Source organism: Micromys minutus, assembly GCF_963924665.1.
Source record: "Micromys minutus genome assembly, chromosome: 1".
Taxonomy (NCBI): domain Eukaryota; kingdom Metazoa; phylum Chordata; class Mammalia; order Rodentia; family Muridae; genus Micromys; species Micromys minutus.
The window spans coordinates 89,237,080-89,259,891 of record NC_137969.1 but is presented as its reverse complement, the minus strand read 5'-3'; the positions used below and the strand labels follow the sequence as shown (position 1 = coordinate 89,259,891).

The 22,812-nt window shown below is 48.0% G+C and overlaps 2 protein-coding genes across 3 annotated transcripts; both read left to right on the top strand.

The window, feature by feature from the left end:
• Nucleotides 1-4,331: 4,331 nt before the first annotated feature.
• IRF6 (interferon regulatory factor 6) lies at nucleotides 4,332-17,300 on the top strand (the record flags this gene model as incomplete). The annotated part of the gene is made up of 8 exons (XM_080915784.1): nucleotides 4,332-4,443; nucleotides 5,141-5,317; nucleotides 9,012-9,216; nucleotides 9,947-10,075; nucleotides 13,621-13,779; nucleotides 15,248-15,640; nucleotides 16,332-16,450; nucleotides 17,076-17,300. Exons 2-8 carry the CDS (start codon nucleotides 5,144-5,146, stop codon nucleotides 17,298-17,300), a joined length of 1,404 nt encoding a protein of 467 aa, XP_080771910.1. The 5' UTR covers nucleotides 4,332-4,443; nucleotides 5,141-5,143.
• Nucleotides 17,301-21,063: 3,763 nt separating this feature from the next.
• LOC308420832 (UPF0739 protein C1orf74 homolog) lies at nucleotides 21,064-22,697 on the top strand. Of its 2 annotated transcripts, none has more exons than XM_080917110.1 (2): nucleotides 21,064-21,128; nucleotides 21,770-22,697. In XM_080917110.1, the coding sequence occupies exon 2, from the start codon at nucleotides 21,858-21,860 to the stop codon at nucleotides 22,647-22,649; it is 792 nt and encodes a 263-aa protein (XP_080773236.1). In that variant the 5' UTR covers nucleotides 21,064-21,128; nucleotides 21,770-21,857; the 3' UTR covers nucleotides 22,650-22,697. The 2 variants fall into 2 exon arrangements, with proteins under 2 accessions (XP_080773236.1, XP_080773237.1); XM_080917111.1 differs by lacking the exon at nucleotides 21,064-21,128 and adding an exon at nucleotides 21,239-21,336.
• Nucleotides 22,698-22,812: the final 115 nt, after the last annotated feature.

The window sequence follows — 22,812 nt, the reverse complement described above, 5'->3', positions numbered from 1 at the left end:
TCTCAGAGGCTAACCTTAATCGATACAATCCCTCACACATGTCCTGTCCTCTAATGTCCAGATGACGGCTAATACTAACATCACACCATACAATATTAGGCTACGAGGGCTCGGCCTTCCCGCCTCCGTCTCCTGAGTGATGGATGCCCTTTATTGTCGTCATCCTTACGGCAGTGGGGAGGTTCTCACCCAGGGCCTTGATATACTAGAGAAACACTCTATAAAGGAGCTGCAGCCCCAGTCTTCCTCCTCAGTGCCTTGCCCATGTTCCTTCTCTGTGTGATAGCGGTGTTTGGGGTGAGGATTTTGCCTCACTGGTTGGACACTGCTTTCATAGTTGATCTATGGATAGGGAAGGTGGGTGGCACTTATCAGGCACACAGGACATGAACTCCAGGTGACAGAAAAGACACTCTTACTCTGTAAGGCATTGTGAGATATTCTACCCTCACTTCAATAATAACCGAAAGTGCCATATACTTTAGACACATATTAAATGCCCACATAATCTACCAGGAAGGCAGCTTTAGAAATCCCACTCTACAGAAAAGAAACGGAAGCCCGGAGAGCTGAGAAAGCTTTCCCCGGGTCTCTAGTGCCTGACAAAATCTGGGGTTTGAACTTCACAACTGGCTCCAGGGTCTGTGCCTTCAACTGGCACTTCATAAGAATGGAAAAATCAGAAATTGCGGTCATCGTTGAATAGATGAGAATGTAAGGTAGAACCCGGGTCCCACGGGGCAGTCCTGGATGGTACACTGACAAGTCCTGGAGTAGCTTCTTCAAGCCCAGTCCACCTACGCAGGTCCTTGCGCTAGTTGTGGGGCCCAGTCTCAAACCCCTCACTTGTGCAGGGTCACTAAGGGAGGGGCGGCGCCCTCCTATTTCGACGTAACCCCCTAATGCCCCCCTCCCACAAGTCCCCAGGACCATAGAACACCCACAGGGTGAGGCCCACACGGGGACCGCTCCCTCACTGGGGTGGCAGGGGTGACGAAGAGGCAGGGCGGGGCCCGCGGCCCAGGAACGCAGAGTATCAGATTTCTCGCAATGCACCAATCCTGAACTCCGGGGGATGTGGCCACACCTGGAGGGCGTGGCCAGACGGTGCAGGGGCAGTGGCATCCCGGGCAAGGCTCCGAGCACCCGGCACGGAGGTGGGCAGGTGCGGGCCTGTGCGGGCCGCAGAGGAGCTCGCAGTTCCCAGCCGTGCGTAGCCGTCGGGGGAGCCCCTGTGCTGCGGCGGCGTGAACTCCTGTGCACCTGCTCCTGAGTACCGACTGAGCCAGGTGGGGACGCCGGCGTCAGCAAGCCACCTGAGGGAGGACAGACACCTGACGGGTGGGGCCGGGCCCACTGGAGTTGGTGTGGGCGAGGGAGCTAGATTGGGTTCTGTGTCCCGCACCAGGCTGGGTGCTGGGCACCCTTCTCCAAGTAGCGCTGGGACGGCCCCGGGCCCCCTTTGGTCCGCTCCCGCAGAAAAAGCTCGTTTTTCTGCCCTCTTGCTCCACCTTAGGATGGATCGAAGGCATCCCCTTCACCCTAGCCCCTCCGGTTTTAACTAGCTTACTCAGAGGCTGGCTCCTGTGTCCCACCGGGGACTTCCCTGGCCACCGCCGAGGCCATGGGTCCTAGTGGCTGTTTAGGGGAAATCGGGATAAGGGTGACCTAGGGTTTGGGCGGATTTGTTTTCCTTTTTCCGAGTGTCTTAGCCCAGTCAAGGCCGCTCACACTGGGCCGGGGAGACGTCTGTGGAGTTCCAGGTAGCCAAGCTAGGTGCTGGGGAGGGTGGCGCCAGGCGTGGCACCTCTGCGGGTGAGGCCCTCCTGGCCTGAAGGGGCTGGAGGCGGTACAGAGAGCAGAAAGTCTCCCATACCTGCCTGGAAGGGAGATCTGAGCTGCCGCTGCTGTGCTTCACTAGGTGATAAAGTGGTCGCCAGCCAGCCTTCCCTGTTTTTTTTTTTTTTTTTTTTTTGTGGGTATCAAGATGGAAGCTAGAGAAGGGAGAGGGTGAAGGTGCTTGGGCAAGGGTTGGTGAAGTTGCTAGTTAGATCTGTGTGTCACAAATGACAGCGCAGTGGCCTAGAGCTTGGCTTTGTCACCCACCAACTCCAAACCTACAGAGAGGAGGTGTGTGAGGATGTGACCAGAGGCCCAGCATTTACTCCCATGCCTGGTGAAAAATCCGCGGAGTTGGCACTTAAGTTCCCTTCAGGAAGAGTCGGAAACTAGGGCAGTCCCAGCAGCTGCCTTTGAGACCTGGCCCGAACCACGACAGCCTTCTAGCTTGAGGTCTGTGGTCCTGGAAAGGTCAGCGAGGACTACAGAGGTGGTGGGGTGTTAATTATAAAGGACCCGATCCTGGAACCGGCAATGAGAGGACAGTTAGTGCCCCAGGAGCCTGAAAGTGCCCCTGCTCTCTGCTCACAGTGAGAAGGTGGGCGGTGGCCTTATCACTGGATGGTTCCTACCTTTGGAGAAAACAGACCTTTCATGTTCATGGCAGCTGGAGGTAGCAGGCACAGCTTCAGTGGCCTGAAGGTTTAGAGTCTGGTATCTTCTGTGTAGAATGGGGAAGGCTCAGAGTGCAGGCACAAAGGCAGGGCTTGGCGAGACCTAGAGGTAAGGTAGAGGGCACTTAACCTCATCCCTGTGCCTCAGTTAACTCAGCTGTCAAATGGGGCTGACACCCGATCTTGAGTGCGGGATAACACAGGCGACACTATTCAGCTTGTGTTGATGTGGAGGATGGTGCTGTGATTCGTCCTGAGAAGTGACACTGTCCTGTGTTGTAGAAAAACGCAGCTGCAGTTTTAGATAAGTAGGAATCGAAACGAGATGTGGGTCATATATATGAGCATGCTGAGAAGTGTACAAAGTTCTCGGCAAGCGCTACATCGATCACAGTGTCTCGCAGTGTCTTCCCTGGTTCTTGTCTCTGTGTACTATGGAGATACTGCTGTACTGGGGTTTACAGCCCGTGGATTTGTTTTAATAAGCCATCTTCCCTGACATTTTGGCTGTGTCTAGCCTCCCCCATGCCCGTTCTAAGAGTCTCAGATGGCAGAGGGGGGAACTCCTAGCTGACTTTTAGAAGGCAGAGAAGGTTTCAGAGAAGGAAGTAAGGTAAGGTAGAGGAGGGCAGGCTGAGGAGCCATACATGTATGGCCCCGTCTTGGGAGACCATGGAGAATCCAGAGTGCGGATCTTAGTCACCAGTGACCAGGAGTGGCTCTTCTTCTTGTCTTGCCAGTACTGATTACTGTCATGACCGCCTTCATTTTGTTCTCGACAGTCATGAATCAATTAAATTAAGCTCTCGGGTGCATTGTCTGACAAGATTTCTCATTTGTGACAAACTCAGAGTCAGGACTTCTCAGGACTGCATGCAGTGGGACTGTTCATAGCCCAGTGGTATGTTAGTAGGTCTACTGTCTTCTTCCTTGTTCTTGCCTCATCCTCTTCTAGTGAGAGTAGGACCTTGGAGAAGAAGGTGGCACTTGCCATTGGGATATAGATTCCTTTCCAATATTTCTTTTTGAGGTAGGGTCTCATGCAACCCAGTCCGACCTTGATCTCCAGTTCTCTTGCCTTATAGTCCCTTCTCATTGGGTATCCACATGCTCCCTGGTTTAATGGCTCCATGAGATGCCCTGTGAAGCACCCCAAACTGGGGCCAGGAGCAAGGGCTCTAGAAGGTTCTATGCTCAGCTCACCTGCCCAGCAAGCTGTGCTCCCAGGGGGAAGGTTTCAGTTGCTGTACTTGGTAATTGGGTCAGAAGGCTCAGGTCCTACCTTGCTCTTAAAGCACCAGAAATTGAGTTGGGTTGAGTTCCCTGTATTTGGGTGGAACCTGCCCAGGGAAAGAAGTGATGTTGGGGGTCACCCACGGTTAAGCTTTTCTGAAGGTAGTTCAGCTGATTCAACAGGCTTCGTTTCAGAACTGTGACCCTGGTAAGGGCTTTCTGGAGAGAAGAAGGTAGCATTTTTTTTCCAGGTCATTGTGGGGCTTTTAGTCCCAGTGTGGTTTCCTCAAGAAGGAACGGACATAGGCCGAGAACATGGACGACGTTTGTAATTAGCACAGTGCTTGGCACACAGCTGCTAGTGAACAAATATTTGTGGAATGACTTACTTTTCCCAGGTGTCCATTTCTATCTTAAGTAAAAACAAAACAAGAGCACTAGAAGCCCCGAAGTGTCTGTACTACCCTAAACACACCTGATCTCATCCAAAGGACTAGCACAATACCCCAGGCAGACAGTGTTCTAGCGAGCTGCCTCTGGCACCCGATTCACAGGCTTTTGTTTTGGCCCATGACGGCGGTAGAATGTTATCTGCAGCGTCCCTGTTTCGAGGAGAATCAATCGCAGACTTTACCCAGCCTGGCGCCTGGAACCAGTCGGTTTCCTTCGGCCTCTGTGGGGAGATAAACAGACCCAGGTGAGGAGGCCAGCTTAGCTGTGCAGGGGCTTAGCGGTGACAACAGAATTTGGTTATTGTAGGGTTTCTTAGAGTTTTCCCAGGCTCACAATGGGGAAGTGTTCACAGGCTGTACCTCAGGTGCTGGAGATAAGCTGGGACTCTTTTTTTTTTTTTTTTTTTTTTTTTGCTAGAAGCCAAAAGAGGCTGTCTGGGCTGGTGGAAAGGCTGCCTGATCACCCAAGTGAGGACTTTGGAACCAGGGCCCGCCTCTCATCTGCTTCTCTCAAGTAACCTTTTCTCCATTGTCTTCTTGGAAAGACTGTTTAGCTTCTGGCCCAAAGTTTCCAAGACTCTCCTCCCCTCTCCTGAGGCAAAATTGAAAAGAGCAGTCGCCTTTCCCTTGCCGAGCGAGCTAGAGAGCGCCTGAAGAAGCTTTGCTCCAGTGAGGATGACATCACCTCTCCTCTCCGTTTAAGGATTTAAATAGAAGAAATGTGATCTGCTTGCATGATAAGCCTGATTTGGCCAAATGGCTTCACAATAAGCACCAAAAGAACCCCTTTCCCTCTTGCCTTCTCCTCTGTCTGGCACAGTTTACTGCCATATTTAATTTCTTCACTGTAATCTAGTGAAACTGTAGCCGCAGCACACGGGAACAGTGGCTGGGGAAGTTCCCAGTGGCTTAGCTCCACTCTTTCGTTCTCCATACCCCTAGAGCATGGCCCTCCACCCTCGAAGAGTCCGGCTGAAGCCCTGGCTGGTGGCCCAGGTGGACAGTGGCCTCTACCCTGGTCTCATCTGGCTACATAGAGATTCCAAACGCTTCCAGATCCCCTGGAAACATGCCACGCGGCACAGCCCACAACAAGAGGAAGAAAACACCATTTTTAAGGTAAAGAACTTCCTTCTGCCGTGTGAGTTGAATTATTTGGTTCCAGTTCTCATTTGCTTTCTTTGTTCTGGCATTCTGGTGTAGTGGAATCTAATATGATGAGGTGCCCAAATCGTGATTCCTCTTCTCTAGCTGTGTCTATGAGGCTGAGGTCTTTACATTCTCATTGGTTACAAGATACTCAGTTTATATCCCAGAGGATCTGGGATGAGTGTGTGTGTGTGTGTGTGTGTGTGTGTGTGTGTGTGTGTGTGTGTGCAGGTGCCCTTGGTAGTTGGAAGAGTGTACTCCTGGAGCTGGAGTTATAGTTGATTGTGAGCTGCCTGGCACACCTGACATATGTGCTGGGAACCAAGGTACTCATCTTTTCTTCGAGGGCAGTGCACACTTTCAGCTACTGAACAATCTCTCTAGCCTCACAGTTTTATTCTTTAAATGGCTTTCTTCCACCTTCCCCCTTCCTTCTCCTCTACCCTTTATCTTCCCCACTCTTCTGATTTTTCCCTCCACCTTTTCTTTCTCATCCCTAAGGATCAATCAAGCCCAAGGCTTTGTACAAGCAAAGCACACACATTACCACCAAGCTACACTTCAAGCCCCAATTATGTTTTTACAAATAACAAGCAGTTCTTCTATGATCCTCATTGTAGTCTGCTGAAGACAGGCTTTAGTCACATAGCACTTTACTAAATTTAAGTGAAACCTTCGGACGGGTGTAAGTAGGCAGTTGTTAAAGAAGGGTTTCATTGTGGTTCCAATTTGCCAGGAGCTGCCTCTCCACTCGAGACCAGCGCCTTCCTCCCATCTCAGGAGGAGTTAGTTCCTACAGCCCAAGATGCTTGTCATTTCTTACTTTGTCTGTAAACTGGAAGGCTGAGCTGCAATCCAGTCCTGGCTGGCTGTAGAATCAGGAGGAGGTAGAGGTGTCGAGTTCAGGGCTCTGAGGAAAGCCAGGCTGACCAGGCTCTTCCCCAGCTGTTTCTGGTGTAGAGGAGAGAGGCAGAGGGAAAAAAAGAACTGGCCCAGAGGACTTTGAAAACATGTAAATGAAACACTACACTTATGAATATTATAATGTATTAATATTGCGTATGGATGTTATGAAAGTATTAAGGGAAACATCTGAAGACCAGTGTAACTGTCACTGCTGGAGCTGACATTGAGAAACAGACAAGCTTGCTTAGGCCCGGTCCCATCCCTAGCAGCCTTGCTCTAGGTCTGAGTTTACTGTTGAAGTATCTGATTGGTCATGGGAAGAGGCTGGTCCTGTAGGCCTCTCTCATGAGGGTTGTGAGGAAAGCTTTTCATGGGTTACGTCTGTTTATGGTTTCCTGGGGAGCATTTGGGTGGTAGAAGGCAGGATACTGTGGCAGGTCCTATACTCTGGTGAGATACAGAGGCGAGGGAGGCACAGCATGGACTCCTGTGTTCCCAGTGTCACGTGAATCTCATGGGAGTCTTCCTCCATCCTGTATTATATGTTTAGACGCCATCAGTGGAGCTGAGTAACTTCCCTGAATCAATGGTCGCTCCTAGCTCGAGGATTTGAACCTGGATCTCTGATCCTGTTCCCTTTGCCCCCTTATGATTCTGAGTGGGAACGGAACGGTTCAACCTTAACTTCTATAACCACCAGCCCTGTGGTTGGTCTTGAGTAAAGCATGCAACCTCTTGGGGCTTCAGTTTTTCCCTTCGGTAAGTTGGGGTGAAGCCAGTCTGTCTGCTTCTTAGGATCGTCATGGAAATCAAGGTGTGGGGAGATATTTGTAAGATATGATAAAAAATGTAGAAATAAGAGCCGTTTAAGAAAGAGGAATAGGGCGATCAGGCTCAGGGAGTTTGAGCAAGTACAGCAGCAGGCGGGTACACCAGGAAACGGCAGGTTTGTATTGCAGGCATTAGGAGCAGTGAGCCTCCCTATGGATGGAGCCAGCCTTAGCCACTCTGGTGCCTGCTAAGCCACACAGGGCCGCTCAGCTAGGTTGCTGTCCTTCATTCCTAGACTGCAAAACACACAGAGGAAACCAAATCAGAGAAGGAGGCTGGAGGAAGTGACTGACTCTGAGCTAGAAGAAGACTTAGTTAACACTGGACTGCGCGGCTCTGCAGGGTGGAATTGAGGTGGACCAGAGATCTCAAAAGAGGGTGCAAAAGTTCAAATTTCAACTTGCCTGGACATGGTAGTGTACGCCTAAAGTTTTAATACTCTGAAAGCTAAGGCAGGAGGACTGCTGTGAATTTTTGAGGCCAGCCTGAGGTATGTAGTGAGAGCCCGTCTCAGAAAAAACAAAAAAAAAAAAAAAAAAACAAACAAACAAAAAAAAAAAAATCAAAAAGGAAAAAAAAAGTTCTATGGGGCAAAAGTTTGGACAAGTAATCTGCCCTTGACAGCTTGAGAAGGTTCGAGGGGGGCTGGTGAGATGGCTCAGCAGGTTTCTGCACCTCATAAACCCGAGTTCAATCCCCAGGACCCACGTGGTATAGGAGAGACCCAATCCCCACTTATATACACTAACTAAATAAAACGTGGTGAAGTTAAACATTTAAACGGGTCAGAGTGTTCTTGAGGAACAGACCTCTAATGAGTCTCCTTCTGCATCAGAGAACATGAAGAAGGAAAGCAAATGGCCAGTGGGGAGAGTTGGGGCCTGGAAGCAGCGCTTGGTCTGCTCCTCCCCCATGGACGCTCCTGAGGGGCTGGGTCTGTTCCTCACGATGGTTCCCCTTTTCTCCCTGGACAGAGGATCTTGTTCCTCTTATCTACAGTGGTACTTTGACTTCTTAGGAAAACAGAGGAAGCAGCACAGTGGTTCTAGGCCACGCCCCAAGCCACGCCCCAAGCCACGCCCCCAGGGCGCTGCTGAGGTTTCCAATGTAGCAGGAGTTTGAAGAACTGGGAAGAGCTGTGTGTGAATTTGGTAAAGCTTGCGGCCCCTCAGGTAGGGGTTGGACAAGTTGAACATCAGAGCATGCTTCCAGGACGATTTTAGTTTTGTTTTTATTGAACCGAGGCCTCATAGTCCAGGTTGGCCCCTGACTCTCTTACTATTGTAGCCCAGGTTAATTTGAAACTCACTGTCCTCCTGCTTCAGCTTCCTCAGTGCTGGAATTACAGGTGGACTGTACCACATCTGGCTCCTGAAAGTCTTTATGTTGTCTCACTTACTTCTGTCATACTTACTGTTGTGTAAGCTATTCTTGTTTTAAAAGGAAACCTGGCCAGGTGGAGCACAATTCATTTTCATTACTGGGGAGGCTAAAGAAGGAGGATTTGGAGCTGAGTCCAGTGTGTGTCTGGCGCGTACATAATGAGACAGGAGCAGGAGAGACGGCTCAGTGGTTAGGAGAGCATACTGCTCTGGCGCTTACCGGAATACGCATTACCGATGCACAGCTCACAACCACCCCATACATGGTGTTGCCCCAAACTTCAGCTTCGGCATTGTCTGGACAGGTGCCGGCTCCTTTTAAAGCTTTGTTTGCATACAGTTTGATTTCTCTTTGACCTATTTTTGTTGGCCCCCCGACCCCAGGTCAATATTACCCAGGCAATCTCTAAATTGGTGCTGAGTTGGTGGAACACACAGAAGTGTGCGTGCAAGTGTGTGTGCAGGTGTGCACATGTGAGACGGTGCATGCATGCTTGGCGGTAGTTCTCCACTGTGGTCGGCACTCACATTGTCTCGTTCCTCAGGCTTGGGCTGTGGAGACTGGAAAGTACCAGGAAGGGGTGGACGATCCTGACCCAGCTAAATGGAAGGCTCAGCTCCGCTGTGCTCTCAACAAAAGCAGGGAATTCAACTTGATGTATGACGGTACCAAGGAAGTGCCCATGAATCCTGTGAAGATCTATCAAGTGTGTGATATCCCCCAGCCCCAGGGTTCTGTCATTAACCCAGGTGAGGCCTGAGGCTTGGATGGACCCAAGGTTAGTCTCTTAAGGAGACAGGTTGAAATCAGGCCTTTGCCTGGGAAGAGCTCAGAGGCGTGTAAAGAGTTACAAAGTGAGTTCTTCAAGCAGAAGGTAGATGAGGGCACAGTGCTCCTGGTAGGACAGTCTCTCTTTGGATGGAGGAGTGACAGAGGGTTTGCATCCCAAACCTGGCCCTCATCACTCTACTACTGTTGGATGTGAGTCGTTGGGTACATTGAGCCTTTGTTTCTTCAATTTTAAGATGTGAACTCTCATTCTTCTGCCATTGCAAAGGTTGCTGGTAGAACCAGTGGACATGACCTGTGTGAGCATTCGGTTCTCTATAAACATTGGTTCAAGACAGTTTAGCTTGTAGAGTATTTCTGCTGAGAACATGCCACCCGATCCTCGATGAGAAATGAATACAAAGAGCCAGACATTTAGCCTTATCATCTAGTCAGACCCTGCCATGATGGAGGGTTCGTGCCTCCCTCATATGCAGCTCTCAAAGGTGAAAAGTGAGTATTCCAGAGCCCTTAAAAGGGATGCTCATGTGTAGAAAGCTACTGAATAGTTATAGTAACTTGCAGAAGAATTTAGAACTAGCTGAAGCTGGTGGGTGCATACTGAGGTGTCTCTAGCCTGGGTAGTTTGGTCAGTTGTTGAGATGTTAGTGAAACAAACTGCTCTTCTGTGGGCTCATTTGTCCTGGACAGGATCCACAGGGTCTGCTCCTTGGGATGAGAAAGATAATGATGTGGATGAAGATGATGAGGAGGATGAGCTTGATCAGTCACAGCACCACGTCCCCATCCAGGACACCTTCCCCTTCCTGAACATCAATGGTGAGTGGGGTGGCTCGCAGCCCACGGGGTGAGGAGAATGTAACCACCTTTGCCTTTGGAACTGCTGACCCATCAGCCACCATTGCTTTGACGGGGAGGGGAGAGGCAGGCTCCCTGCCAGAGTGCTGGTGTGTTAGTAAGCTGGGAGTCACAGGCAGAAGACCTGATGCCCCAGTTATTCCAAAGCAAGAGGGTGTGCTCCAGGGTTCTGATTCAAGGAAACAGAAAAGGCATGACTCATTCCCAGTGAATGATAAAGTTGGAAATTTACTTCGGAAAACTGATATATCCCATTTAGGATGTTGTAGTTAAACTTCCAATCATTTTCCTGGTATGAATTTCAAGTTCCGTCCTTAACAGAATTCACTCCGCTGAAGATGTGCCATGGAAAACTTGATTCTAGCTGATGGTACTTGGCCCTGGTGGGTTTATCTATAGTAATCGTTTATCATTTGAAGGCTTTTTTTTTTTTGACAATTTTATTAGCGTTTAAAAGAAGACTCCCTGGACAGGCAAGCTGTGAGTCTTGACAACTGCCAGGAGGAAGAAGGAGAAGAGGGAGAGAGAAAGCCATGTTATTTGAGTTGAGCTAGTGTTTTCTTAGCAAAGGCAAACATGGTGTTCAGCCACATGGTGGAGTGTAAGGGGCTTCATGGAAGGAGTGAGAAAACCCAGCATGTTTGGGAGAATATCTCCAGGCTTAGGCCAGTTTAAAAAAAAAAAAAAGACATAAAAAAGAAAAAGGGAAAAGTAGGTCTTCCAGAGCCCTGTCTAGCAACCTCATGGTGGTTTTGTAGCAATACCCTCTTGTATGAATGTTTGAATTCAGGTCTCCAGGAGAGAGGAGTTGGAGAAGTTGGGGCCTGCTGTGTGGCATCTGGGTCTGTGTCTGTAGATGTTCACTCGAGGATCCCCAATGTGCTCTGGAATGCCCCCTGAAGCATTCTTTCTGCATCTGCCCATGGAGATGCTCACAGAATGATTGAGCACCAGCACACCTCACACTGTCTGTATGCTGTAGGTCAGAAGAGACAACATTTGTCACCTAGAGAATTCCATCAGCTGCCATGCTGCCTTAGGGTTTGGGTGTCACTGGTTTAGTGCTTCACCTAGAATCAGGACATGTTTGCTCACAGTCCTTCTTCACTTTTTCTGCCTCCTTCTCTCCTTCTTGTCAGTTTTGTTTTGTTTTGTTTTTCTTTTGAGTCAGGATACTACATAGCTCCCTGCCTGGCCTAAACTTGCCATGTAAATCAAGCATGTGTGGAACTCAGAGATCCACCTGCTTCTGCCTCCCAGTGCTGGGGTTGAAGGTGAGTGCCTTAGGTGGCGTTTAGATCCTTGAAAACAAGTGATGGATAAAGAAAACTTTCATGAGGACTTGAGAGATCGGTAGAGTCTCTTTCGAGGAGTTCACAATCACCTCGGTCCAGGGCATTTGCCTCTTTGTGCACCGGGACTCATGCCCACACACAAACACACAATTAGAAATTAATGAGAATAAAGAGTTGGAAACGTTGACTCTTCCCGATCCTTGGCTCACTCATTTCTGTTTCGGTCCTTGAAAAGCTGTAACCTATTCCCAAAGAAGCCCTGGCTTCTTATTTGAAACTACTGCTGTTTCTTCATGTTCGAGGTTACCTCGAGCCTCTATTAGAAAGTTGTAGAATACAGACTACCAACAGAAATTTAAGATGGTTTCATATTTCACACAAAGGGTCAAAGCACATCGGCTTCTGTGATTTCAGTGCTAGGGAGGTGGGCAGCAGGGAAGGCGCGTTAGGGAGGCACAGAAGCCTAAACAATGATGCCCAGGAGGAGCCATGGGCAAGCCAGCACCGCCAGTGGTGGGAAGTAGAGTTGGGGTTTTCTTTTCTTTTTTCATTTTTTGTTTGTTTGTTTTGAATATGTGGTTCAGATTGGTTTGGGACAAGTGCTCTTTCTGTTGCAAGCTCCCAGGTGTTGGGATTATAGACATGCGCCATCAAGCCTGCCAAGGACTAGGGTTTTCATTCAGCAATTGGATCTGGTTGAACGACTAAATGTGGCTTAAAATTTATAAGGGAATAAAAGGATAATTTTATTCAACTGAAAGGCTTTCCTCGTATCCTGTCATGGAGCTTTCTATTTCATTCACCAATATAGACAAATTTAGCTACGTTTCTGGGCATTGCTTTACATTTTTATTTTTATTTCAAGTTTTATGTGTGTCGGTGTTTTAACTGCATGCCTGCGTTCCACATATGTACCTGGTTTTGTGGAGGCCAGAGAGGGTGTGGGCTGTCCTGGAACTGGACTTACAGATAGTTGTGAGCTGCCATGTGGTGCTGGGAATTGAACACGTGCTCTGGAAGAGCAGCCAGTGCTCTAACCACTGGGTTGTTTTTCCAGCCCCCTTTTCAGACAGGGTAATATATTATTGCATTTTTATTTATTGTGTTTGGGGACACACACACACATATGGAGGTCAGAGGACAACTTACACGAGTAACTTTTTTTCTATTGTATAGATCGGGGGACTAAATTCAGGTTGCCAGGTTTGACAGTAAGTTCTTTACCCACTGAGCTATCTATCCAGCCTCTGTTTTAAGATTTTATGATGTAAAATGCATGTTTTACTAGAACGTCTGTATATTGACATTCACTTAAAGCCAGTTGGCTGAGTCGGTGGTACTTCCCTTAGTCACTGTAGTCACTGTGTACACACTGTGCAGTGCTCCCCTCAGGAAGACATAGAGTCACTGTATAGTCACTGTGCAGTGCTCCCCTCAGGAAGACATAGAGTCACTGTATAGTCACTGTGCAGTGCTCCCCTCAGGAAGACATAGAGTCACTGTGTACACACTGTGCAGTGCTCCCCTCAGGAAGACACTGAGTCACTGTGTAGTCACTGTGCAGTGCTCCCCTCAGGAAGACACCGAGTCACTGTGTACACACTGTGCAGTGCTCCCCTCAGGAAGACACTGAGTCACTGTGTAGTCACTGTGCAGTGCTCCCCTCAGGAAGACATTAAGTCACCATGTGCACACTTCAGTGCTCCTATTATAAAGGCATTGAGTCACCATGTACTGATTAAGGAGCAGAGCACCTTTCTTTTTTCCTTTTTTATTTTTTAAAGATTTTATTTATTTGTTTAATGTATATAAGTACACTGTCTCTGTCTTCCGACACACCAGAAGAGGGCATCAGATTACATTACAGGTGGTTGTGAGCCACCATATGGTTGCTGGGAATTGAACTCAGGAAGAGCAGTCAGTGCTCTTAACCAGAACGGCCATGCTGTTCTGAATCAATTTACAGAGAAAGTTCCCTTGTCTCCATCTGATTTTTAGCAAATAAAGAGTTTTAAAGCAATGGGCTTATGGGAGAAATAAAACAAGTGGGACTCAGGAAGGAGTGTGTGTGAGTCATGGGATCCGTGCTAGGCTGGGAGATCACACCAGGTTATGGTTCACTGACTCCTGCATACCCACCTTGCTTGTTCTCTGAGCCTCAGGCCAGATGATATTGTGCCCTGCGTGCTCACTCACTTTCTTCTGTTGTAGGTTCTCCCATGGCGCCAGCCAGCGTGGGCAACTGCAGTGTGGGAAACTGCAGCCCCGAGTCAGTGTGGCCCAAAACAGAGCCTCTGGAGATGGAAGTACCCCAGGCACCCATTCAGCCATTCTATAGTTCTCCAGAGCTGTGGATCAGCTCTCTTCCCAGTAAGCGGGCCTGCTTTGTCTTTTTATTCCATATCCTTTCACCCCTCATCTCCTACCTCCTTCACTGTTTTTTTCCTTAAGTGCAGGGAATCAAACAAGAGCCTCTTGCATGCTAGGCAAATACCACTGAGTCATACCCCCAGACCTTGTCTGCCTTATTTTATTTTATTTTTTTGTTGAAATGTCTGGAATAGTTACCTGCCCCGCCCACGTGCTCTCTGTATCTGCTTATGATCTGTGAGTTGAGTTACCAGGGAAGTAAAGAAATGTTTGCCCATCCCTTCTTGTCTGTTCAGCTGTTCTGATTGGTAAGAGGTACAAGTTAATTACTGTTGTTCTTGGGAGTTTGGTGACAAGGTCTGCTTTAAGACAGGGAAGTGCTAGGCCGAGGTATGGACTTGATCGCCCAAGGCTCTTGATTTTGAGGGACTTTAGGGACTCTCTGAATCAGGTACACGTTTATCTTGATGAAGAATGAACTCTTTTCCCTGCCATCTTTTCATACTCTATGTGATGGGACATGAACCTAAGATCTTGTCCAAGAAGCTGAGTAGGTTTGATAAGGCCTGCTGGGGTCAGGGAAGACTTGCTGAGTGCAAATGTACTTCTCCTTTTATAGCATATGTAGAACAGGTTTAGGGTGTGTACTAGCTTGTATGATTTCAGGAGGATGGCTTGGTATTTTTTTCTTGCTCCTCCAGTTACTTTAAAAAGTAAGATGTAGGGCTAAAGGTGGCTCAGATGGTAGTGTGCTTACCTATGATACAGGAAGCTCTGGTTTTGATTCCTAGCACTATATAAAGCTGGGTAAGGTTTCGTACACCTAAACCCAGTGATCAGGAACCGGAGGAGGAAGGATCAGGAGTTCAAGGCCATTCTTTGCTACATAAGGAGTTTTAAGTTTAGTTTGGGTTACGTGAGATCCTGTCTGAGAAAAAAAAAAGTGAAGTACAAACCAGACACTGTTGCCTATTCTCTAAAGATGTGGCCATTCTCTATGGGTCAATAAGCATCTTCCATGGTGCACAATAGAGTAGCCACTAGTCACGTGTGACTATTAATTTGACATCAAATAGGTCCTTGGGCACATTCGTCACACATATGCTTGGCGCACACATGTAGCAAGTGGTTACCCATATTGGAGGGAGACAATCCTGCCATCCCCACCCCCCACTCAGATGGTGTGACCTGGGATTCCAGGACCATCAGTATAAGGAGTTAGATTCTATCCCCAAGAGTGCTGCAACTGAGCACTGTACATCTGGGCCTCGCTCTGCTGCGAGGCGCCCTTCTGTGTGACCTCCCCGGGGTACGTTGACATCTCCCTTTATTGCAGGAAGGATAACTATGGCAGTGACCTTCCTGAAAGCTGGTTGAAAGCTGATGGCTTGATCTTGGTGGACTCTCCTGAGTCTTAGGGATGGACAGAGCAGAGCAACAGGACTCACTGTCATCTCTCACCTTGTAGTGACTGACCTGGACATCAAGTTTCAGTATCGTGGGAAGGAGTATGGGCAAACCATGACAGTGAGCAACCCCCAGGGCTGCCGGCTCTTCTACGGGGACCTGGGCCCCATGCCTGACCAGGAGGAGCTCTTTGGTCCCGTCAGCCTGGAGCAGGTCAAGTTCCCAGGTCCAGAGCATATCACCAACGAGAAGCAGAAGCTGTTCACCAGTAAGCTGTTGGATGTCATGGACAGGGGACTGATCCTGGAGGTCAGCGGACATGCCATTTACGCCATCAGGCTGTGCCAGTGCAAAGTGTACTGGTCGGGGCCGTGTGCCCCCTCACTTGCTGCTCCCAACTTGATTGAGAGACAGAAGAAGGTCAAATTGTTTTGTCTGGAAACGTTCCTCAGTGGTGAGTCCGTGGGCCCTGAAAGTTTTTCTCCTTTCTCCTCCTCCTGTTCCTCCCTTTCCTCTCACTCTTCCTTTTCTTCCTTCTCCGCCCTCCCCACCTAAACTTTCCTGGCATAACAAAAGGTCAAGGGAGAAGAGAACCTTGGTTTTAAGCTAGGGCCAGGGCTCAGTCACAAAAGGAGTTGAGTCCCAGGACTAGCTGCATGAAAGGTGTTTTGAGGTTGGTTATGGCTCCTTTGGGGAGGGGGATGGAGAAAACAGTCTTGCCAGTAGCCCTCTCCCCAAATGTTAGATTATCTTTCACTTTGGAAGGTGACCTTGTTCGTCATACCAAAACTCACACTCTTTTTCTTTCAGGAAATACTTGAGCAGTTAATTTAAGGAGGCAAGTTTAGAAAAAGTGATATAGATATATAATGTGTTTTGAATTCCAAGTCTGTATTCCCAGTTCCCAGTAGAACCCTCTGAAATAATAGACAAGTTGTATTTTTTTGATGCTCAGTTTGGTAAATACTGGTCACATGTGTCTGATGAGCATGTAAATGTGACTGGCATGACCATGGAGTAATTTAATTTTAATTAATTCAAAGTTAATAGCCACACGTGGCTTGTGGCCATTGTCTTGGGCTGCATGACGGGTGACATTGATTGGCACAGAGAATAATCCAGTAGTGCTTTTCCATCTTCTGCAGAGCTCATTGCCCACCAGAAAGGACAGATAGAGAAGCAGCCTCCTTTTGAGATTTACTTATGCTTTGGGGAAGAATGGCCAGATGGGAAGCCCCCGGAGAGGAAGCTCATCTTGGTCCAGGTGAGGAGATAAGACCATGACAGCCACTCTTCTTTCTGCTGGTGCTTTTCCCTCTGGTCTGGGATGAGTCCTGGTTAAGTACCCACTGGCTTATGTGGATTTTAGTACTATCACTGAGGCAGCAGTAGGACTGTGTTGTACAATACATTCTTAACAGGGGTGAACAATTCAATGGACACTTTACTTTTCATTTTCCTGCTTTTAGGGTTGTGCTAAAAAAAATTTATGAGATGCAACATTTTCCATCTCTTCTAAGAAGTTTTGGCTGTGATTGTAATATGTTAACTGTGTTCTGGGAATGGTTGCAAGTCTACTTGGGTTGTGCATGGAGTTATACACCAAGATAGGGCAGTGGGTGCCTCCTGATTCACAGCTTTGTTAAGTGAGCCGCCTTCTAGTTAGGCATGTGGAATGACGCTGCATCCAGGTTCCCTCCCTTGAATGAACCGACTTCTAAGGCGAACCTTGACTAGTGCAGATATATCTGTTCACTAGTATCTAGATGTGGGTGGAAAGGCCGAGTGGTTCTCAGGGTCTCAGAGGCTCTTCATCCAAGTCGGGGCCTCTCCTGCTGCCTGAAAAGGCCTGCTCTTCAGTGGAAACTTGTGTGCTCTTGTCTGAACAGGTCATTCCGGTGGTGGCTCGCATGATCTATGAGATGTTCTCTGGTGATTTCACCCGGTCCTTTGACAGTGGCAGCGTTCGCCTGCAGATCTCCACTCCTGACATCAAGGATAACATTGTCGCTCAGCTCAAGCAGCTGTACCGCATCCTTCAAACCCAGGAGAGCTGGCAGCCCATGCAGCCTGCCCCCAGCATGCAGCTGCCACCTGCCCTGCCTGCCCAGTGACCCAGGCTGCCATGCGTGCCCTCTTCTCTCCTCTCTCTCATTTTTATATTGTACATAAGATGTTTTTTTTTAAATTCAGGTTTAGTCAACTTTTAAATCTCCTTTCTACAACATTATTAGAAGTCTGAGACTTTCCAAAATATACCTAGTTTTTTAAAACGTTCCTCTGACTTACCAGGATATCATCCTCTGAGGGGTTCCTTTTAGATCTTCTGTGGTTGGTGTGTGAGAAATTTAATTTGGAAGTTTAGACACCAGGACTCCAGCTGCAGCCGTGCTTCCATCTGACTTTTGATAGACCGTTTAGCTGGAGGGCGTCAGATGCATCACTCATAAGTAAAAAAGGTTTGGAATGATGCCCAGAATTGCATTCAGCCTTAAAACTCTTGACTCGATTGTTTTCCTCTACTTGTCTAAGACATATCTGCCTGGAACAGGACCCTTCTGCATTGTTCTTAGACCGTGTTTTTCCCTTCTTGCCTTCACCCAAGTTCCTTGAAGACTGATCTGATCTGAATTGAGCTCTGTTTGACCTGTTCTGCTAGTAGTCAGCTGGCTCTCCACTGAGGGAAGGAAGAAAGGAGCTGATTGGTTGCCTAGCAACCAGTCTTGATATCTAAATAGAGATGGTGCCAAGGTCTGAAAGTCACCCAACCTGTGTGTGGAGTAAAAGCTCATAAAGTGAGTGTCGAAGGGGAAGACGGTGACAGGGAAGCTGAAGGATTCTGTGAGAGAATGGTTGTCAGCAGAGGGATTCCATGGGACAATGGTTGTCAGCGGAGAAATTCCATGGGAGAATTGTCATTGCACTGCACCTCCTCACCACTCACCCCACCTTGTATGTGGGGTTCATGAACAGCTGTGACTCCGTGAGTCTCAGGGCAGACATGCTCTTCTTCCTCGTTTTCTTCTCAAAGACAATCTGGAGGGGGTCAGGCATCTAGGGTATGCTCTGACGACAAAATGGATGGTTCTTGTCCAGAGACTTCCAAGGGTCTTCCTGACATTCGGATTTTCCCATTTGCGAAAAATGAGGCGTTGTGTATATATTAAAGGTTTGGACAGTGCTCCTCTGGGAAAGGCTCATACGCTTAGATCACTTGCTGTGAGCAACGGAGACAGTGAAGAATGGCACAGCTATGTCTCAGAGTGCCAGCCCCTTCTCATGATTTGAATTCCGAGACTTAGATGAAAAGCAAGATTTGTCTCTCTGGTTATAGCCCCAGTCTTCATGAATACTGGTGTCCATTTGTTTTGTGTGACAGGGACCATATGTCTCTCTGTATAGTCTTCTGCCCTTACACTAAGGGTAGCATCTTCTTTTTTCAAGCCACCGAAAGCTGGGATGCATTAAAGTCTAAAAGCTCAACCTAATCTTGGGTGACAGTGAGACTTACTTAGGATGCTTAAGTTTTGGTTTAAAGTTCTCTGAGAGATTATTAAAAGGAGGACCAAGAGAAATCTGGGTGAGTTAAGGAAGACAGGTGTCAGCGTGAATAATAGCAAAATATAATTATATACACATAGCCATAGTATGAAAATGTCAGAGCAATTATAAACGTTTAAAGAGAAGTTCAGGTAAAAGTTTAAAAGTTGGACTTTTATAGGCCAGGAATCCTGCAAGGCCTATGGACTTTATTCTTTCTTTGGAGAAATGAGTAGCACCATTTGGTGCCATCAAATGAGGGAGTCGATGTGGGGGGTGCTCCATCTGGGAGCTCAAAGTCAAAAATAACCCATTATCGAGAAAGTGGAAGGGCAGCTATGGAACAGGGGACATTTCCTTTCCCTTCTGCGAAATGTCAGCAGGCTTGGAGGAGCGGCCAGACAACAGACGTGGTAAAGAAAATTGAAAAATATGTTCTAAGGGCTATGAATAGAGTTTTTAGTGTGTGACTGTCATGAAAAGTTGACGAATCTGTTGGGATGATGAATGATTTTCTGTGGTCATAACCAGACGGTCCAGTTTCTTCCTTTTTTTTGCATCTTTTTTGGAATTCTGGGAGCACACGGTACATGCAGGGTCTTCTCTTGTTGTCTTCAGTAATCTTTCTCTGGCTTTGGTAGATACCAGGCCCTCTCCTTTCTAAGGAGCTCCAAGTTTCCCAATGTTCCATTCACTCCCCCAGATGTCGTCTTCTTCCTTGCCTTCATCTGAAGACTCAGAAGGGAGGAGGATTCCCCCAGTTCCTCCTTTTCCTTATTGTGCACTCCAGACTAACTCCAATGTTAAAAGAACCACTACAGATAAACTGGGAAGGCAGATGTTGAATCTGCTCTCCTCTCCACAATTAGGTCCTTGGTTGTATGTTCCCACAGCATCTTAAACTTTCAGAATGACTGTGTCACTTGTAAATTGCTCTGCATCTATGTCCTGCTTGACTGACTGCCTACTTGGAAAGTGGAAGCTGTTTGTCTTAGATTTACTGTCAGGTCTTTAGCAGTGTCTGATACAGTTGTGTTCTAAGATATCTGTGCTCTAATAAATGAACTAAGTCTTCCAATTTGGAGATTTATTGCTAACTACCATGGGAATGTAAAATAAATTTGGGAAGAAAAATATATAGAGTACCGGTTGTATCAATTTTTAGTACCGACTCCTTCTGGGCTAAGAACCTAAGATAGATTGGCAGGCCCTACACACTGATCTTCCTTACACACTCTCTGTCTAAAGGAGCAAGGCACTTTCTAAAGTCCCAATGGCAAATGAGGGCACAGTTCCACCGAAATTCAATCTGGGGAACCAGGGATTCCATTAGGCTTACTTACAAAGCAGTGAGTGAGAGGTTATGGTTAGGAGCGTGGGTGGCTTTCAAGGTGCCAATAAGGATATTAAGTCTCCCCTGGCTTCCTAGATGGTGCTCCCTTCCCTAGGTTTTCATAGCCTAGATACCTCCTTGAGGTATCATTTAATTAGGGGAGACTCTAACCTCAGAACTTCGGAGGCTGAGGCAGGAGGATTGTCATGTTTGAGGGATACATAACAAGACATTGTCTCAACAACCCCCCCCCCCCAACACACACACAACCGTGTGGCTATAGAGAGGAGACTTGCTTTTTCTTCCAAAGCTTTGAATTCAGTTCCCGAAGCCCAGGTTAGGCAGCTTACAATAAACTTATTCAGCTCCAGGTGATCCTACCCCCTTTTCTGGCTCCCTGGACACCCGCACATATGAACTTATAAATGAAAATAAAAATAAATCTTTAAAAATAAGATGATCGGAAAACTGGACTCTCGAGCTTTGAGCTCCATGAAGAAAGTACAATGCAGTACTTCTAGTGCCTCAGCACACTGAGAGTGAATACTCAGGTGCAGACATACAGTAAGAGTGTTTGGCACGCGTGAAGTCCAGAGCTCAATCCCCAACGCGGCGTAAGCCAGTCCGGGCCAGCCCCAGCTACACAAAATACCGTCTCCAAATAAAACAGTACAATAAAATAGGGGGCCAGAGAGCTTGCTCAGCAGGCTGGTTTTCTGAGTTCAGACCCTCGGTGGAAGCGGGAGCTGACACGGCACCATTGCGCACGTCCACACAACAAGGCGTATTTTTAAAAGGGGGTGAATATGCATAGTCTTGGCAGACCTATCAAGTTCAGAATTTAGGTACATTAAAAAAAAAAAAAAGTTACTGCCTACAGGAGGTGTGTCCCTGTTATACGGCTGACCGACAGCAGGAGGTTCCGGATGCTTTCCTCCACTTCCGCCTCACAAGGCGGGCCCACACTGCTCTACCGGAAGGGGCGGGTCTAAGATGGCGTTACCTCCCACTCTGTCCGCGGCTCTGTCAAAGGTTCCGGCAGCTCCGAGTAGCGTCACGAAAGGGCGGAGTAAGTCAGTGCGCATGTGCGTTAGGTTGTTCCTGGGTTTCTCACACTGTGGGGTTTTCACAGTACTGTGTGTAGGGCGTGGGAGAGTACTGGTTTCCTGGCCGCTGGCTGGCAGCCGGAAGGACTTCCTGCGTCCTCGAACCTGCAAACCTAGTGTCTTGAGACAGCTTCTTTTTGTAACTAGTCTAAAGAATAATCTAACGCGTGGGTACGTGTGGCGGTGGGAGTGTGCCTTCCCAGAATGGAAGACAGGCACAGCAAATGTTAAAAGGGTTTCTGCCCCAGTTCTAGCCGCTTTCACTTACCTGTGTGTCTCAGGATGAGGCGGTGGTTACTCCACATTATAGTTAATGCTGGTTTGATCAGGCTGTGTGAGAGCTCTGTGTGGAGATATGGGGAGTTGGTAGTGGAGTGCTAATGGGCACTTTCGTTTAGAGCCCAGAGCTCTGTTCCAGTAGGATAGTTTTGGGAGAAACGAATCCCAGATCATAAATCGCACCAGGTAAAAGTTAGACAGAGACAATATAAATGTGGCTAGAAGCAGGATTTTGGAGACTTAAGGCTGCCAGAGAAATATTGTGCAGCATTGGTGACCCCATCTTGATAGTATTAACGATCTTCCCTTATCATATTGTTTCTAGGATCTTTCTCAACTGTTGGAACCCCAACTGTGACTCAGGGAAGGGAACTGAGGCAAGCTAAGGAGGTCATATGTAACTTCCAGATCTCATGTCAACACCAAGCCCTCAGCTGCTGGTGGCAGCCGCTCAGCAGACTCTGGGCATGGGAAAGAGAAAATGTCCGCCTCGAGCTACCTGCCTTCACCTAGCGGGAGAGGTGCTGGCTGTGGCCCGCGGGCTGAAGCCAGCTTTTCTCTATGATTGCAACTCTGCAGGAGTATTGGCTCTTCAGAGCTATCTGGAGGAACTACAGGGGCTGGGTTTCCTGAAGCCAGGACTTCACATTCTTGAGATTGGGGAGAATCATCTCATCGTGAGTCCTGAGTATGCCTGTCAGCATTTGGAACAGACACTGCTTGGTACCATAGCTTTGGTGGATGTTTCCTGCTCCCAGCCCCATCCTTCTGTCCGGTCGTTGGACCAGTTCCCAGGTTTGAAATCTCTTATAGCTGACATTATCACGCGATTTCAAGGACTGCAGAAGGATGTGTCTCCTGGAGTCTCCTACAGCAAACTACATTCCTCAGACTGGAATCTCTGCACCGTATTTGGGATAATCCTGGGCTATCCTGTCTCTTACACATTTGACCTGAACCATGGAGATGGCAACTGCTTAAGCATGACTCCCCTGCGGGTGTTTACTGCCCGGATTTCATGGCTGCCTGGCCAACCTCCAATTCTGCTGTCCTCCTTTAGTGTTCCTGAGAGTTTGTTCCCAGCCTTGAAGAGCTTCCTAAGTGCCTGGGAGAAGGAACTCAGAACCCGATTTAGGGCTCAGAATGCCTTTGCTGACCTCAGCATCTCCTCTGAGGTGGTCACACTTCCCGCTGTGGTCCTCTGAGTTAACTTCTGCCCATTGAGAAGGTATCAGGGAACCGTTATCTCTGGGTGGAAAATGTCAGGACGAATGTTGTACAACCCATTGACCATATATATGAATGAGCATTGTTGGTGGTGGCATTAGTGTGATTTCCATCTTTGTGTTAGGAGTTTCTAGGTCCTTA